Here is a 17645-nt window from a genome sequence, read left to right on the forward strand (position 1 = left end):
CGTGATAGGGATGACCAATTTTTAAATAATAGAATCAGAGGGTATTTTCAGTTTTTTAAAAGCTATTATCCATTTGTTGATAGAGTTATAATACAAATATGAAAAAGAAAACCTTTTTACTCAACATCAATCAATCTAATTCATCAAATCTTTAATATAAATTCACTGCTCGAGTTTTCACTTCACAGCCATGAATATTAATTAAGAGAGAAAAGTATAATGAAGTCCATAAATCTCGAGTTTTCGCTTCACATTGCAAGTGGAAAATAGAGAATGAAAGTCTGTGGAGTTCTCACTTCACAAATAGGGCAACACCTCATCAGCCCTCATGGGATTTGAAACCAACAATTAATAATGCAAACATGAAGACCAGTGAATACGTAAAAGAACGAGGGTGAAAGACTCCCACGTTGTCGCTTCACGGTCCAACCCATAAATTATTTTTCATTCCTTCAAATGGGGTTTTTTTTTGGTATCTTTGACCCATATAATATATTTTTACCATCTTTCATATTTAAAATATTGTATAGCACAATTTTATTTATCGTTTTATATATTATTTACGTTTTTCATACCGAGTTTGGGCTAGAGGAATCTCTCTTGGGCAAATCATGGGCCCTTATAAGGTGGGTTTGCCTTCATTGATTTCAATTAACTAAAAGGGTAAACTACACAAATGGTCACTAATATTTGAGTAAGTTTTTATTCTTATTATTGATGTTTTGAAAGTCACAAATCAGTTACTAACGTTATACTTTATTACAAATTGGTCACTCGAGATTAATAACCGTTACTGTGGGTGACGAAAAGCTGACACGGTGTGTTAATTGTTGATTTGACATCATTTGACCATTGTTTTGACCTACCATTCTCTTCCATCTTCACTCTCTCATCTCCATACTTATTTTTAACTCAAAACCCACCCACCATTTTTATTAGTCTTTCTTCTTCAATGTTCATCTTCAAGCTCATCCCACAACTCTCTTTGTCTTGTGCAAAGAAACCATGATGAGTCTTGATGTTTTGGTGGCCATCCATCAAAGAAACGATGGATTGTTGTCATATGTTTGAAGAAGATGAGCTCGTTGTTAATGGCATAAATTGCCATGAATCCTCCATTAATGAATCTGAGAAGCTCCTAGAAGGCTTAGTGGCATGTGTTTAAAGTGATAGCCCAATGCCAAGAGCTCTTGAGGCATGGGGATACATGAAGCGGTCATTGAGTTGTGATTGAAAACCGGTGTAATCGATTCCATGGTGGTTGTTTTCATTGTCGGAGGAAACAAGCTTAAGGACAAGATTTGGATTGTTGCCGGAGTGTTTGTCATTGTTGTAGCACTAGGTTTCATAGGCTTTCTCGAACAGTTTTTGCCTCTATACATGTGCCTTTCGTAGCTTGTTTCGAGCATCTCCATTTTTTCCCATCGGTTCTTCAACACCTCCCAGGCTCCGAGTCCATTTTTCTCATCTTGAAACAATTCCATCCAAGTACCAAACACAACAACGAAACACCATTGTTAAAACCAGAACCAAACAACAACAATTCATTACAAAAAAAATTGAGGCTTCAAGTTTTTACCATGTTGAGGCCAGTGACAGATCCAAAAATTTAAGAATGAGGGTCCAAAATTTTAATTTTCTTTTCTTAAAAATGTGCAAAAATTGTAATTTTTTTCTTTTTTCCTTAACACATTAAGCTAAATTTAACAACTTTTCCAAAATAATAGGGATGCACTTGGCCCCTATAGGGGCTTAGTGCATCCGTCACTGGTTGAGGCTGATAAGAGAAAAACCTGGAAGAAAATGAGGAGTACTCCTCCAAGAAGCTTCTTTTTATGGAGAAGATGATATCATGTGGTATAGGAATGCCTGAGACTATATACTTGAAGATTAAAGCTTGATGTTCAAGCTCTTTCAATTGAGTAGCAGCAAAAGGGTATATGTTTCTTCCACTCATCCTCATCCAAGCGAAGCTAACGAGAAACCTCAAAATTCAATAAAAGAAAGAACATTAACATGAAGAAGAATACTTTATTATACTAATTGAAAGGCTTGTAATTGTAGTAGAGTAGGTATATTTATATTGGGGGGTCATTTTCACTGCAAAAACCTTCTTAACATGGATGAAAATTAAAAACTAACGATTCTGATTATTGTCATGCCATACCATGATATTTCCTCTTCTTAGGGGAGCTTTGCATGAGACAAAGAGAGCCATGGGATGAGCGTGAAGATGAAGATTGAAGAAGAAAGACTAATGAAAATGGTAGATTTTGAGTTAAAAAGAAGTATGGAGATGAGAGAGTAGAGATTGAAGGGAAGGGTAAGTCAAATTAACGATCAAACAGTGTCAAATCAACAGTTAACATGCTATGTCAACTTTCCGTCACCCGCTGTAACGACTGTTAACATTGAGTGACCAATTTATAACAAACGATAACATTAATGACTGATTTATGACTTTTGAAACATCAGTGGTGAAAACGAAAACATACTCAAACATTAGTGACCATTTACTTAGTTTACACTAACTAAAAAGGAACCGAAATGGAATTGTTTCATTCGCTCTCTAAATGACAAAAAAGATAAATTAATCTGATGTCGGCCATTGTTTGTTAATAAAGTAGTATTTTATATCTAATTTCATTAAATTTAATCAAATTCTGATAACTTCGACTATATATGGATACAAATATTTTACTACGTACATAAGATCAACCGACTTACTCTCTTCAAACCGCTATAAAATCCCCCACCCTTGGCTCCAAATCCTCCATCCTATACTCTATCCTATCAATTACTTCTACTTGAAGCTTACCGTAGCCCTATTTTTTGCACTCAACATTCTCTTCTTTTCTCTAGTCAGTGTTTGTGGTTCCTGCCCTTCCCCCAAGCCTAAACATAAACATAAACACAAACCTAAGCCAAAACCCACCCCATCTCCCACTCCTTCTGCAGGAGACAAGTGCCCCACGGATGCCCTTAAACTAGGTGTGTGTGCTGATCTGCTCGGTGGGTTGCTCAACATCACCCTTGGTACCCCTCCGGTTGAGCCATGTTGCACCCTCATCCAAGGCCTTGCTGATCTTGAGGCCGCCGTTTGCCTTTGCACTGCTATCAAAGCTAATATTTTGGGCATCAACCTTAATGTCCCACTTTCCCTGAGTTTACTTCTCAACGTCTGCTCAAAGAAAGTTCCCCCCGGTTTCCAATGTCGTTAAGTAGTTTTCTCTCTTCTTAGTCTTGTTGCGTGGTTTTTGATGTTCTAATGTCATCCAACATGGAGTCATCAATGTTTTATTGGTGACTGGTTGTTTAATTACCTTGCTGTACTTGTAGGGTTGTTTCCTTTCGGATTGATACCGAATAAATGTAATACTATATAAAAAAAAGGTGTTTAATTTCTTTGGATCTATGTATCTTAATTTATGGGAAATGAAATACTAGTGTAATTCAACTTGTTTATTTGAAGAAGCCGGCAATCTTTCTTTATTGCAGAGTAGAAGCATGTCGGATTTCTCAGTTTTCTCATGCCACAGTCTTTCTTTCCGTGAACTTTTTATTTATTATTCGATGCTCTAAAATCTTCAGGTTGAAACATCGCCTGGTTTTGTACCCTTGTCTCTATCGCTTCTTACTATCTTACTGCAAGCCCAGTGTAGCGCACACGCAATAAATACATCATATCGGTTTTTAAGGTCACTAACTTTTAATAAAACCACCACTTAAAATGATTATAAAGTAATATTTATTTATTATTTTTTTAATATTTGACAAAGCGAATATATCATGTAAATTCAACTACTTAAACTTGGGATATCAAGAAAAAAATAACACTTACTTTAACTACAAGGTTACTATAAATTTTATATTTCATAAACAGCTCCAAAATCTTTAGAACATTTCCAAAAATTAAAGGGTTTGAGCTAAACCTTGAGCAATGAATCGCGTGCACCGAACCTAACGGAATGTAATCATAAAGCACAATAAATATGAAACACTACCAAAACCTATTGATTAAGCAATAGGATATGCAAAATATAATCTAATTAATGAAGCAGTTGGAGAAGGGAACTGTTGGGGGAAAACAGGTTATTTCCCACACGAACGTAGTTTTAAAATTGACCTAAAATATCAAGATTAAAACCACCAAAGGTTGCACAGCGGATAAACCTGTCAAACTATTGAATATTGAAACACAATAGAAAAGAACCGAATAAAAAACAATAAAGGAGAGAACACACCAAATTTACGAGGTTCGACAAGAATATCGTCTACTCCTCGGGCACCACACCGGATGATGACTTCACTATATCGCCAATATTACAACAAATAGAATTCTTTAGAATTCCCAAAGTGGGAGAATGAAGAATACAAGAGGAAGAGAGAACTTGTTTTTGGGATAATTTCTAATGGAAATACTTAGGCCTATTTATAGTTGAGTTTCAATAACAATATGTTCAAAGTTTGGCCACCTACCAAAAAATTTTCCAATGTGTACAAGTTAGCCACCAAATATGAAATTCACATGTTCAAAGTTTGGCCACCAACCAAGATGAAATTTCCAATAAGTTGGCCACCAACCAAGATGAAATTTCCAACTTGTCAACTTAATTTCTAGACAAATCTAACAAATCTCCACCTTGGCTTGAAATTGCCAAGCCTACTCAACTTCTTCAACTCCCCAAATTTGTAAAGCCTCTAATTGCGCTCACAAGCGCCACACACCCGAAGGTGTTCATACTTTCAGGATGTTAATCAAGTTCAAACAATGATTGAACTTGATTACTGTTACCACCTTGGTCATCATATCTGTAGGATTTTCTGATGTCGCAATTTTCTGAAGTAGAATCTTTCCTTCTTTAAAGATCTCCCGCACAAAGTGATACCTCACGTCGATATGCTTAGTCCTTGAATGGTAGACTTGATTTTTTGCTAAGTGAATAGCGCTCTGACTGTCACAATAGAGACTAATGTGACTTTGAACAACTCCCAAGTCTTCCATCAACCCGTTAAGCCAAATTGCTTCATTTACAGCCTCTGAAACTGCCATGTATTCTGCCTCTGTAGTAGACAAGGCCACCGTAGATTGCAATGTAGACTTCCAACTTACTGGGGCTTTAGCAAAAGTAAACAAATACCCAGTAGTTGATCGACGCTTATCCAAATCACCAGCATAATCGGAATCAACATATCCAACCATACACTGACCAAGTGCTTCATCCTGTTCAAAAACTAAACCAACATCCACGGTTTGTTGGAGATACCGTAGAATCCATTTCACAGCTTGCCAATGTCTTTCTCCAGGATCATGCATGTACCTGCTCACAACTCCAACTGCTTGTGAAATGTCAAGACGCGTACACACCATTGCATACATCAAGCTCCCAACTACATTAGCATATGGAACTTTTGCCATATACACTCGTTCTTCGTTAGTTTTAGGAGATAATTAAGAACTAAGTTTCAAATGAGAAGCCAATGGGATACTTACATGTTTGGTATTTTCATTCATGCCAAAACATTGTAATACCTTTCTCAGATACTACTTCTGTGTTAAACAAAGCTTCCCTCTCTGTCTATCTCTGCTTATCTCCATACCAAGAATCTTCTTGGCCTCACCTAGATATTTCATCTCAAACTCTTGATTCAACTGAGCCTTTAATTTGTCTATCTCCTTTTGACTCTTCGAAGCGATCAACATATCGTACAAGAGAAGATAAATGAAATATCCATCTTTGAGCTTTTGCAAATACACACAATGATCATATTTGCTTCTAGTATACTTTTGCCTCCTCATAAAGCTATCAAATCGCTTGTACCACTGCCTCGAAGATTGCTTCAATTCATATAGCGATTTGTTCAGCTTACAAACCCATTTCTCACGACCACCATCTTTGTATCCTTCTGGCTGATTCATATAGATCTCCTCTTCTAAATCACCGTGCAAGAAAGCCGTCTTTACATCAAGTTGAGCTAGCTCCAAATTCAACTGTGCTACCAAGGCCAACAATATTCTAATGGAGGAATGCTTCACAACAGGGGGAAATACTTCATTGTAGTCGATTCCCTCCTTTTGAGCGTAGCCTTTAGCTACCAACCGTGCCTTGTAGCGAACATCTTTCTTGTTATGAGATCCATCTTTCTTTACAAATACCCACTTGCATCCAATGGCTCTTTTACCTTTCGGTAATTGTGCCAGTTTCCAAGTGTTGTTCTTTTGGAGAGATTGCATTTCTTCATCCATGGCACTTTTCCACTTATCACTTTCCAAGCTTTGTATTGCTTCTTGGTAAGTGATAGGGATATCATCATCAACAACTGGAAGAGCATAGGCCACCATATCAACAAATCGAGCAGGTCTACAAATTTCTCTCCTTGGCCTTGTAACTGCAAGTGTTTCTGGTGTCTCCAATGGTTCTTGGGTTTGAACCTCTTCATCTTCTGATTCTTCTATTGGAGTTGAAGAATCAGCTGCATCAACTTCTGGGATCATCAACTGCTGAAACTCCACCTGTTTTGGAGTATGCTCCACCTGCTGCGGAGTACTACTTGTCTGGACAGCTTCACTTGTTACCTTCTTTACTAGGGCAGATTCATCAAAGGTAACATCTCTGCTACAAATTACCTTTTTGGTGTCTAAACACTAAAGGCGGAATCCCTTCACTCCATGGGTGATTCCCATAAAGAGAGCCTTCTTTGCTCTCGGATCAAGCTTGGATTCCTTCACATGATAATAAGCAGTGGATCCAAATACATGTAAGGAATCATAATCAGTAGCAGGTTTTCCAGACCATACCTCCAATGGTGTTTTCCCTCCTATCGCTGATGACGGCAGACGATTAATGAGATGGCCAGCATATGTCACAGCCTCAGCCCAAAATGCCTTGCCTAACCCAGCATTAGACAACATACATCGAACTTTCTCCAATAGTGTTCGATTCATAAGCTCTGCCACCCCATTTTGTTGTGGTGTATGTCTAACAGTGAAGTGTCAAACAATACCATACTCATGGCAAACGTCAAAGAATGGGTCACTTTTATATTCCCTTCCATTGTCCGTCCTAAGACGTTTAATCTTTCTACCAGTCTGGTTCTCGATCATATTTTTCCATTTTAGGAAAATTTGAAGCACTTCATCTTTAGACTTCATCGGATACACCCAAACTCTTCTGGAAAAGTCATCTACAAAAGTTACAAAATAATGGTTTCCTCCCAAAGACGATGCCTTTGAAGGACCCCATACATCTGAGTGAATATAATCTACAATACCTTTTGTATTATGTATAGTGGTGCCAAACTTCACTCTCTTCTGCTTTCCCAGAACACAATGCTCGTAAAAGTTCAATTTACAAGCCTTTTCACCTTTCAACAATCCTTTCCTTGCCAGAATTTGCAAGGATTTCTCTCCAGCATGTCCCAACCGCATATGCCACAACTGGGTTGCGTCCAAATCATCACCTCCAGAAGCTGCTGCAACTGCTCCAATAATTGTACTACCTTGGTAGTAATACAAATTATTTTTCCTGATGCCCTTCATCATCACAAGTGCGCCATATGTGACTTTTAAAACTCCATCTCATAGTGACTACTGAGCCTTTGGATTCTAAGGTTCCCAACGAGATGATATTTTTCTTCAAACTGGGCACGTATCGGACATCCGTCAGAACTCTGGTTGATCCATCTTGATTCTTCAATCGAATTGAACATATCCCAACAGTTTTACAGGCATTGTCATTGCCCATATAAACAACTCATGCATTTAGTTCCACTAAATCGGAGAACCACTCCCGATTAGGGGACATATGATAGGTGCAACCCGAATCTAATATCCACTCATCGGAATGGAATGTTGTTGATGAAGAAACCAATGATATGTCAGAGTCATGTGCATCATTCTCTGCAATACATGCATCTGGAGCAGCTTTTCCTTTCTTCTTCAGCTTCGGATAATCTTTCTTCCAATGGCCTTTCTCATGACAAAAGGCACATTTATCTTTTCCCAGTCTGGACTTCGACTTTGATCTCCCACTCCACTTTGGCTTTTGACTTTTCGAGCGACCTCTTGCCACCATGGCCTCTGCTGCTTCGTACTTGCTCTCCTTCTTGGTTTTCTTCCAGAGTTCATAACTATACAAAGCAGCAGTTACATCTTTAAGGGTAACATTATCCTTACCATGAAGTAACGTTGTCTCAAGGTGCTCAAATTCATCTGGAAGAGATGACAACAACATCAAAGCCAAATCTTCATCTTTGAAGGTTTCATCCATGCCCAATAAGTCTTCCACTAGCTCATTGAACGCAGTGATGTGTTCATTCATACTGGTGCCTGGTTGATAATCAAATCTGAACAATCTTTTCTTCATGTGGAGACGATTCTGAGAGCTTTTCTTCAGGAATTTTTCCTCCAAAGCTTTCCACATCTTACTTGCAGAAGTCTCGTTCTTGTAGCCGTACTTCTGCTCCATGGAAAGACAAGATCGAATCGTGTTGCACGCCAAACGATTGATTGTTCCCCATTCTTTCTCCTCCATATATTCGGGCTTTTCTTCCTCAATGGCGATGTCTAGACCTTGTTGGAATAAAGCGTCTAACACCTCGCCTTGCCACATGCCAAAATGACCGGATCCATCGAACAACTCCACCGAGAAATTTGCATTTGACATCACCCTCCTCACCGGTCCAGATGAAGAGCTTGATGTCTCAACTGATCCGTATTTTGGCATTTTAATTCTAACGAACAATATTCAATATAACGAACTGTATCTTTTCAGCAACGGAACCACCAAGATAACCTCAACCGAAGCTCTGATGCCAATTGTTGGGGGGAAACGGGTTATTTCCCACACGAACGTAGTTTTAAAATTGACCTAAAATGTCAAGATTAAAACCACCAAAGGTTGCACAGCGGATAAACCTGTCAAACTATTGAATATTGAAACACAATGGAAAAGAACCGAATAAAAAACAATAAAGGAGAGAACACACCAAATTTACGAGGTTCGACAAGAATATCGTCTACTCCTCGGGCACCACACCGGATGATAACTTCACTATATCGCCAATATTACAATAAATGGAATTCTTTAGAATTCCCAAAGTGGGAGAATGAAGAATACAAGAGGAAGAGAGAACTTGTTTTTGGGATAATTTCTAATGGAAATACTTAGGCCTATTTATAGTTGGGTTTCAAAAACAATATGTTCAAAGTTTGACCACCTACCAAAGAATTTTTCAATGTGTACAAGTTAGCCACTAAATATGAAATTCACATGTTCAAAGTTTGGCCACCAACCAATATGAAATTTCCAATAAGTTGGCCACCAATTAAGATGAAATTTTTTAACTTGTCAACTTAATTTCTAGACAAATCTAACAGGAACGTGGTCGCATATCCATGCAGATATTCATGCAAGGCACAACAAGTGTAAACGGTAGTCGGATTACTGCGAGCTATCTCTGTCGTTCTTACGTTTTTCATGTCGTTCTTACGTTTTTCATGTCGTTTATTGCTTAGAGTATTAGGGAAAAATAGAGATATAGGTGTCAGACTTTTTTTTAGATAACCATGCAGTGGTTTCAGGTCGGTGTGGTGGCCCATGGCTCATGGTTTTGAGAGCCATAGAGCAACTAATGAAGCACAGTATGAAGTCCGTGACTAATATGAATGGATTCCCAAATAGGGGAAAGAAAGGAAAAGAAGGTTGATTTCACTTCAACATCCCTCACTGCCAAAAAAAAAAAAGCAAAAGATTCCTTGGCATTGCCGTTGGATTTCCACTAACCACAATATCCAAAAGAATTCAGGATAATTAATGTTGGTGATCATCTTCTAAAGAAAGAGCAGCTTAATTGCATTGTCCCACTTAAGCACTAATTCAATCCTGTGAACCATTTTTGTCGCCTATTATGACCCATCATAATCCAATTATCAAGTTTCCACACTCTCCACGACACATGCATGGAACACGTATACTACCATAATATAATTAAAATACAACAATGATTAAAGAAAAAGTTCTACCGAAGGTTAAAGAAAAACAAATTCTAAATCAATTGAAAATACAACAATGGTGAAACCCTAGGACAAACCGACCTAATCAAACCTAATAATGGAAAAGTACACATTATTTTCAAAAAAAAAATTTGTAGTTAATTAATGAAACAGTCAGCATGGGTGGCCAAGGTGGCAACCCTGCCTAGAAACTGAGCTCACGATCTGATTATTTTGTTACTTGTGCGTCCGGAGAAAGTTTATTCGATCACCTCGTTTTTGGATGAATGGCGGCCATTAAAGAGGAGGACAAATGAAACCAGGTGGAGGGTTTTTCCCACACGTTATTAAAGCTTGAAGAGCGAGGGGGATGAAGATGTTAAGGTTGAGGAGCTTAAGCCTTATAGCAGTGCAAAGACAAACGGCTGCTTCAAGCTCTAGTAAACCACCCAGCACTGGGCAGCAAGAGTTCTCAACTGGGTTTCCTAATCCAATATGCACCAATCCTCCAAGCACATCCACGCACAGTCCTAGCTTAAGTGCATTAACCGGGCATGTTGGTTGTGTAGTTGGTGGAGCAGGAATGCTACCCCCACCTCCGCCACCGCCACCACCACCACCACCGCTACCACCGCCTCCTCCAGAGGGTGGACTGCCGGCGTATGGTGGATAAGGAGAAGAAGGTGGTCGGATTGTAACGGGAGGGTTCGTTATTGGTGGAAGAATAACAGGTGGCCTTGGCGGCTTTACCTTTGGGGCGCCTCCATGTCTCGGTGGATGTTTTATTTTAGGGTTACCGGGGTATTTTGGACGGTGGTATGGGGGAGGTTGTGGTTGCGTGCATGGCGTACAAGCATAAATGGGTGGTAACGACACAAACAAGAAAATCAACAAGATGAAAAACATGGCTGTAATCTTCCAAGCCATGACTTAGAGTTTCAAGATTGTTCCCCCTTGAGTCTTAACAGGGTTTGGATCAAAGCAAACTATATATAGCTGAACTTTACGTATAAGTGTGTTAACAACTAGTCCATTACAGCTGTACCTGGTGAATAAAAAATATGGAGGATACGATTTCCTAGAGATGAAGTTGAAAAATAAATTGAAGATTTTGGAACCGTGTAGGTTGTTTTGCAAACTACAATGTCCTATCCGTGACTATTGAGCTAAGTTCGAATCCGTGAATAAGTGTTTAATTTCCAAGCAGCAGCAGGTTCAGTTTCGCAGATTTCAATGACCTATTCTTTGTTTGTTTCTTTCCCATCTTCATTTTCTTTTCTTTTTCATCGTTTTGTACGCTTTTGGCCATTAGGTTTTAGTTCTTTCTTGGGTTACTTCTGCAATTTCCTTTTTTTGATATATATCTTCTAATTTACAAATGATTCTGCTGAGAAAAGAAAAAACGATTCTCCAGAATCTCCACGATCTTTCGAACTGAATATTTTACTGCCCCACATCCTCTATTATTTCTGCTTTGCTTAGTTGTAAGATCAGTGGATGGTACAGAAAGTGACTGTGTCAGCAGAATTCATCGATGAGGTAGGTAGGGTTTTGCATTTTGCTGTTGTAGTGTGTATTTTTCCCCTCTTCGTTACTTTCACTAATCGAACATGTGAAACTTCATTCATCGTTTCATATAATTGATGATCTACGATGTTATCATTTATTTCAAATTTCCAGCAATTGCTTTCTCGAATTAGAACATTAATTAGTTGGTGGTTTTTCTGTAGTATTCGTAACTTAATTCATTAAAATTATAATTTTTAGGCTTAATTATACAAAAGGTGCCCAATATATGCCCATTTTTTTAATTTAGTGCCTAACGTTTATTTCGTTTTAGTTTGGTGTCTAACGTTTCATTCCGTCACTCAAAATGGGTCAAGCTGTCAACGGGCATTCATTTCCTTCGTTAAATGACATATGTCACAATCTGATAATTTTAAAAATTTTATACAAAATTTAAAAATTATATATATTTTTTAAAAAGAAAACACATAAAATTCTAAATAGCCCCAAATCTTTGAAAACTTTCATTTCAACCCTAAACCCACGCCGACCGCCGCCCTTCACCGTCGACAAAGCTCCATCCAACATCACCTCCCCCCGGCGACCAAAACCCCTATGAAATTGTAACTGATCAACGGTTGATCGATGGCGAATCGTCATTTTATACCCCGCGAACCCTAGGATGAAAATTGCAATCCCAAGCGATTTCAACGGTCAATCTATGACAGCTACGGCGACTTATAACTAGGATGATGACAATGACTACGTCGGCGGCGGTGACGAGTTAGTGTTAGTGTTAGGATTTGAGGATTTTTGGGATTTTGAGGCTTTTTGTAATTTAAAAGAAATAAGGGGTTTTTTAATAAATATAATAATATTTTTAATATTTAATTACGAGATTCTGACACATGTCACTTAACGGAGAAAACTAACAGTCCTTCACAGCTTGACACATTTTGAATAAAGGAATGAAATGTTAGACATCAAACTTAAACAAAATAGACATTAGACGCTAAACTGGAAAAACTAGCATAGGTTGGGACCTTTTATATACTAAAGCCTTTTTTTCTAACATGCATGGTGTACTTATACTTAATATTAGAGAGAGAGATTACTTTTTTTTATCAAATATATTTCTCTGAGTTATTTTTTTTCGAAACTAGAAAGTGGCTAGTTTTTTAAAAAAAATATATAATATGTATATTTGATGAAGGTTTATAATCATCATCGTAAACTAAAAGTATAATAAGACATCTTTGTTATGGAATTTGGGTTAATTTCCACCAATAATAACAAATTCACCTTGAAAACTATTATCTAGGTGACTAGTGTGAAAACGATTGTACTAAAAATCACCCCAAGGTAGATTCCCAGGAAAGAGGAGGGGTCACAATGGTCCCTCTTAAAATCCACTTTCCTTAGACATAACTACCAAGACAAGTAGTTTTAATAGGACAATAATTAACAACAACTATACCCGACAATAGCTATTAAATAGACATAAAGAGAACACCAAAATTTAACAAGGTTAGGCCAAAATTATGCCTACCTCCTCGAACACTACTAAAATAATATTTCACTAGTAGAGGAAATATTACAAAGAGAAAGAAAGAATACAAATAGCCTTTAATATAGAAGAAGGCTTATATTTGTGGGATACTAAACTAAGGAGGAGGAGGGCTCTATTTATAACAAAAGAATTTCCCCTCCTCCTTATACAAAACCAATGTGGGATATTTGCCAAAAACCAACAAATCTCCTGTAACACCCCCAACCCGTACCCGACCCGGATACGAGTCCGACGTGTCACATTGACTTTTCAAATCTTGACTCTTAAGAAAAATCCCGGGAAATTTAAAACTTTATTTAAAACAAAATACAGACTTGATCAGAGTGCTCGTACTAAATGACTTATTACATGCCAACACTTTATACATAACCAAATACATACTTTGTCAAATACTTCTGATCTGATCTTTTAGTAGTGATACTGTCTTTGCCACTTCTATTCTTTCACTTCTCGTTCTTGGTACCTACGTGTAAATCACTTACACGCTAAGTCATAAACTTAGTGAGGCATATAAAACATATAATATAACCATATATCATTTCATATAAATAAAAGACATACATATACAAACACTATCAATAATCCTTTCCACTTACCATATACTCATCATATAACACATATAATTCATGTATGTGCATTCATATCATTGAATCACTACATATCAATATGCATGAATCTATGGTATGATAACAATATACAATCAGGTCATGCACACATGCAACTTACCTTCTTTTATCACTTTCACTTTCATTTGTCTTTCAATTTCATTGCCCATGTATATTATTGAGAATAGAGGTATGTGAGTACATTGAGGTTGTGCACTAATGTTGTCACCACAGCTCGTATAAATGTCCCGAAGGACCTATCCAGAGGTCACACAGACCCCGGTAACTATCCAGAGGTCATAAAGAACCTCGGCAACTGTCCATAGGTCCCAAAGAACCTAGGTAAACTGTCCATATGTTCCTTAGAACATAGGTATACTGTCCATATGTCTCGAAAGACATAGGTAAAACCCTCGAATCTTGGCATGCCAACTATATCTATAGCTCTCGTATCATATAACATGGGCATTTTCACTTATATCATTTCACATATACACTTTCATATCACATGCCATATAAGCTCATAGCTTCTTTCACATATACATGTAGTCACATAGCTTCTTTTCATATTCTCATAGGATCACATAGTTCATATCTTATACTTTGTTTTCTCATGTTCACATATATCATGTCATATGGCTCATATCTTTCTCATGCAGTCACATAGTTCAGTTTCACATATGTTCATATATATACATTACATAGCACATACTTCTCATAACATTACATTCAAAAGCATGTCAACACATATAATCATGCATACATACAATTCATGTCATTCATATACGTATAATCATATATTCATGCATTCTATCATAGGAAATAGACTTGTCACAAGTCTTGTTTCCATTTAGCACCATAAACTAATTAATATGCACTCACCTTAGCTTTGCTTTGATTCGATTCTAATTCCTCAATTGTCCTGAAACGGATCACTTTCTATCTCTACATAACAATACACAGATTCATATCAATATTCCAATTGATATATTCTAAACTGTCACTTCTTAGGCTAAGAGAAAAGCCCATTTCCTCTTTCAATGAATGTATGCATCGATGCACTACTTGTGCATCGGTGCATAAAATGCATTCGATGTTTTTTATTTAAATTCATGCATCGATGCACTGCATGTGCATCGATGCACCTTAAACAATTTCTGGTATTTATCATCGATGCATCGGTGCACAATGAATGTGCATCGATGCACATTGCCCAGAACTGACATTTTAGCACGTAAATCATCAACTCTTCCCTTAATTCTTCTATTTTAAGCCCCTATTTTGACATTAAACTCAACTACTATAACTTGAACCAACTTATATCCATGCAAATCATCTTTAACCTCAAAATCCTATCTTCTTTATGAGATTTAAGAATCATACCAAATTTTCTATATGTTCTAAATCCAATTATATCACTCCAAATCTCTTAATTTAACCATTGACAAGTCAAATTCATCCTTAGAATTTCAAAAACCTTTCTATATCAAAAGTTCATTTCTAATCTTTTAATAGAAATTCCTTTCTCATTCTCTCTTCTTGATGTTTTAAGCTTATATAAGCTTTCCTTAAGCTTATATAATACTCCAAGAATCAAAATCAACTTATAAATCCAAGAATTAAACAGCTTAAATTAAGCTCACCTTTAAACGAGGCTTACGGGGAGAAGAAGAAGCTGGAGAAGAAGACACTGGATAATTATCTCATATCCCACGTGTTTTATAACCCTTAAAAGAAAGATAAAAATATTTCTGGTCAAATGACCAATTTACCCTTTATTTCCTTTAATAATTACTGAATAACCTTAATCATATTTCCAATAAATCATTGCACTATTCAATTATCCTACTTTAATCACCAATTTCTGAAACTTTATAATTTGGTCACTAACCCGGTATTGAGGATGTTACAAATCTCCCCTCCTTTAAAGAAAATTCGTCCTCGAATTTTCACTGAACAAATCAATAAGAACATATCTTCTATTGTTCTCATGATACCTCATTTACTTATTTTTTTCCTTCCTGTATTTCTTCAATTGTCTTTTTCTTTTATACATTTATTTTCTGTTACTTATCATAAACACAGTAACTCATAACCTCAATCCATTTCCTTTCTTTATTTTATTTCTCCTTTATTTATTCCTTATACACAAATCGTATCTTTCTTTTCATATTCACATACTCTTGTCTTATCACTTATACTCATCTTTATGTACCAATCTTCATTGCATCCTCATTACTCTGATAACCCATTTCTTATACATAACTTCATTCTTTATCATTTCTTATACTTGTATTTCCTTCCTGAAGGTTCCATGCAAATACTTATCTCTGTTTCTACATCATAGCTATCTGCTCAGAATATACAACTATATTCAAATTCACATCATAATCAATTAACTCAACTTTTTCTTTTCCCTCAATCTTATAACTCTATCACCTTTACTCTGACAACTAGTCAATAACATATGTTCAATATAGGGTACAAACCCTAATCAACCAAACACATACATCCTTTCAAATCGAAATTATCTTAAAATTCATTTATTTAACTTGTCAATTCCACCTCCATTCTCATACATCCTGTACTTTTCGTTATTCAAACTAAACGTTCTGACTTCCTTTGTCTTATAAATTGATCATCGATATACCCATTCTTAAACTCTTCTTATTAATCCTGAGCTTTACTCAAATATACAATTGTATCCAGATCCATTCCATATTTGATTATCATATCCCGACAATATCTTACATTCTTATACTTCCCGTACATTCCCATCGCATATTCTTGTTAGCCAACGCTAACTTTTTCCTTCTAGAATGCAAAACAGTATCTACATCACTTGATCCATTTAAAATACTTCTTGTTCTTCACTTTATATATAATTTCTAGCAAAACTCTGAATTCATTCCTCCACTTTCATATATATATATATATCTTTAACTTTTCATTCACTTATCCAGAACCAGATTCTACTACTTAAATGAGTCTGACTTTCCTCCAATTGATCTTTTATCTTGAAATACCACCAATTCCAATCAAGTTTGTAGTTGATAATCATTATCTCTATCTCTCTTTGGTAGTGCTAATTTATGAAATACCAGTTCCCTTAATCATTCTGAGTTTTCTCCAAAACCTTAACACAATAACCACTTTTTGAAAAGGGACCCATTTCAACACCTACAACACTTCTTTAAATCCAGGCACCAGCCCTCTACACATCACTTGCATGCATCATTTTCATTTAAATTAGCTTCACAACCTTTCACTCTACTCATCAAATTGTACTCTTGTCTATACACATTACGATTTCCCCCTGTATCAAACTCATAAACTCTAGCTTCATATACCTTATACACTTGTCACTGATGCACTTATCCTGGAACTCTTTTGCAATTCTCACTGCATCATTTGATCTTTTAACGCTCTTATGGTGACACTTGTTCACCATATTCTATCTTATCCACGTCCTAACAAAACTAATCCATATCGTTTTTACGATTCAAAACCATGAAGATCTTCTATCACTATTCTAATATGATTTCAATCTTCTGAAATCAACCTTTAATCTTATAGACACTTTCTGAGGTTTCTACTCTTCATCTTGCCTGGCCAGGGCAGGTGAATTGCTATCACCATCAGATTTGTCAGTTATCGATTTACTTTACTTTGACAATTTCTATAATCAATTCTTACTATCTCATACAAATCTTATTCTATTAGCAAGACAGTATACTCCTTACACTATCAGATCAGAAATTTTCACCTTTAGTTGGCATGTACACATTTTTAAACCTCCTTTGACTTCGGTTTAAGCCTAGAATCGGCTAAACCTTAGCTCTGATACCATTAAATGTAACACCCCAACCCGTACCCGACCCGGATACGAGTCCGGCGTGTCATATTGACTTTTCAAATCTTGACTCTTAAGAAAAATCCCGGGAAATTTAAAACTTTATTTAAAACAAAA

At 36.6% G+C, this 17645-nt stretch overlaps 2 protein-coding genes across 2 annotated transcripts; one reads left to right on the forward strand and one right to left on the reverse strand.

Annotated features, from left to right (window-relative positions):
* The first annotated feature begins 1254 nt into the window (after positions 1–1254).
* Positions 1255–12630, forward strand: LOC120155273 (14 kDa proline-rich protein DC2.15-like). The gene is made up of 3 exons (XM_039166845.1): positions 1255–1364; positions 2714–3221; positions 12611–12630. Exons 1-2 carry the CDS (start codon positions 1255–1257, stop codon positions 3219–3221), a joined length of 618 nt encoding a protein of 205 aa, XP_039022776.1. The 3' UTR covers positions 12611–12630.
* On the reverse strand, positions 10031–10992 carry LOC120155263 (36.4 kDa proline-rich protein). The gene has a single exon (XM_039166838.1). The coding sequence runs from the start codon at positions 10919–10921 to the stop codon at positions 10292–10294; it is 630 nt and encodes a 209-aa protein (XP_039022769.1). The 5' UTR covers positions 10922–10992; the 3' UTR covers positions 10031–10291.
* Positions 12631–17645: the final 5015 nt, after the last annotated feature.

This window comes from Hibiscus syriacus, unplaced genomic scaffold (assembly GCF_006381635.1).
Source record: "Hibiscus syriacus cultivar Baekdansim isolate YM2019G1 unplaced genomic scaffold, ASM638163v2 tig00111166_pilon, whole genome shotgun sequence".
In the NCBI taxonomy this organism is placed as follows: Eukaryota; Viridiplantae; Streptophyta; class Magnoliopsida; order Malvales; family Malvaceae; genus Hibiscus; species Hibiscus syriacus.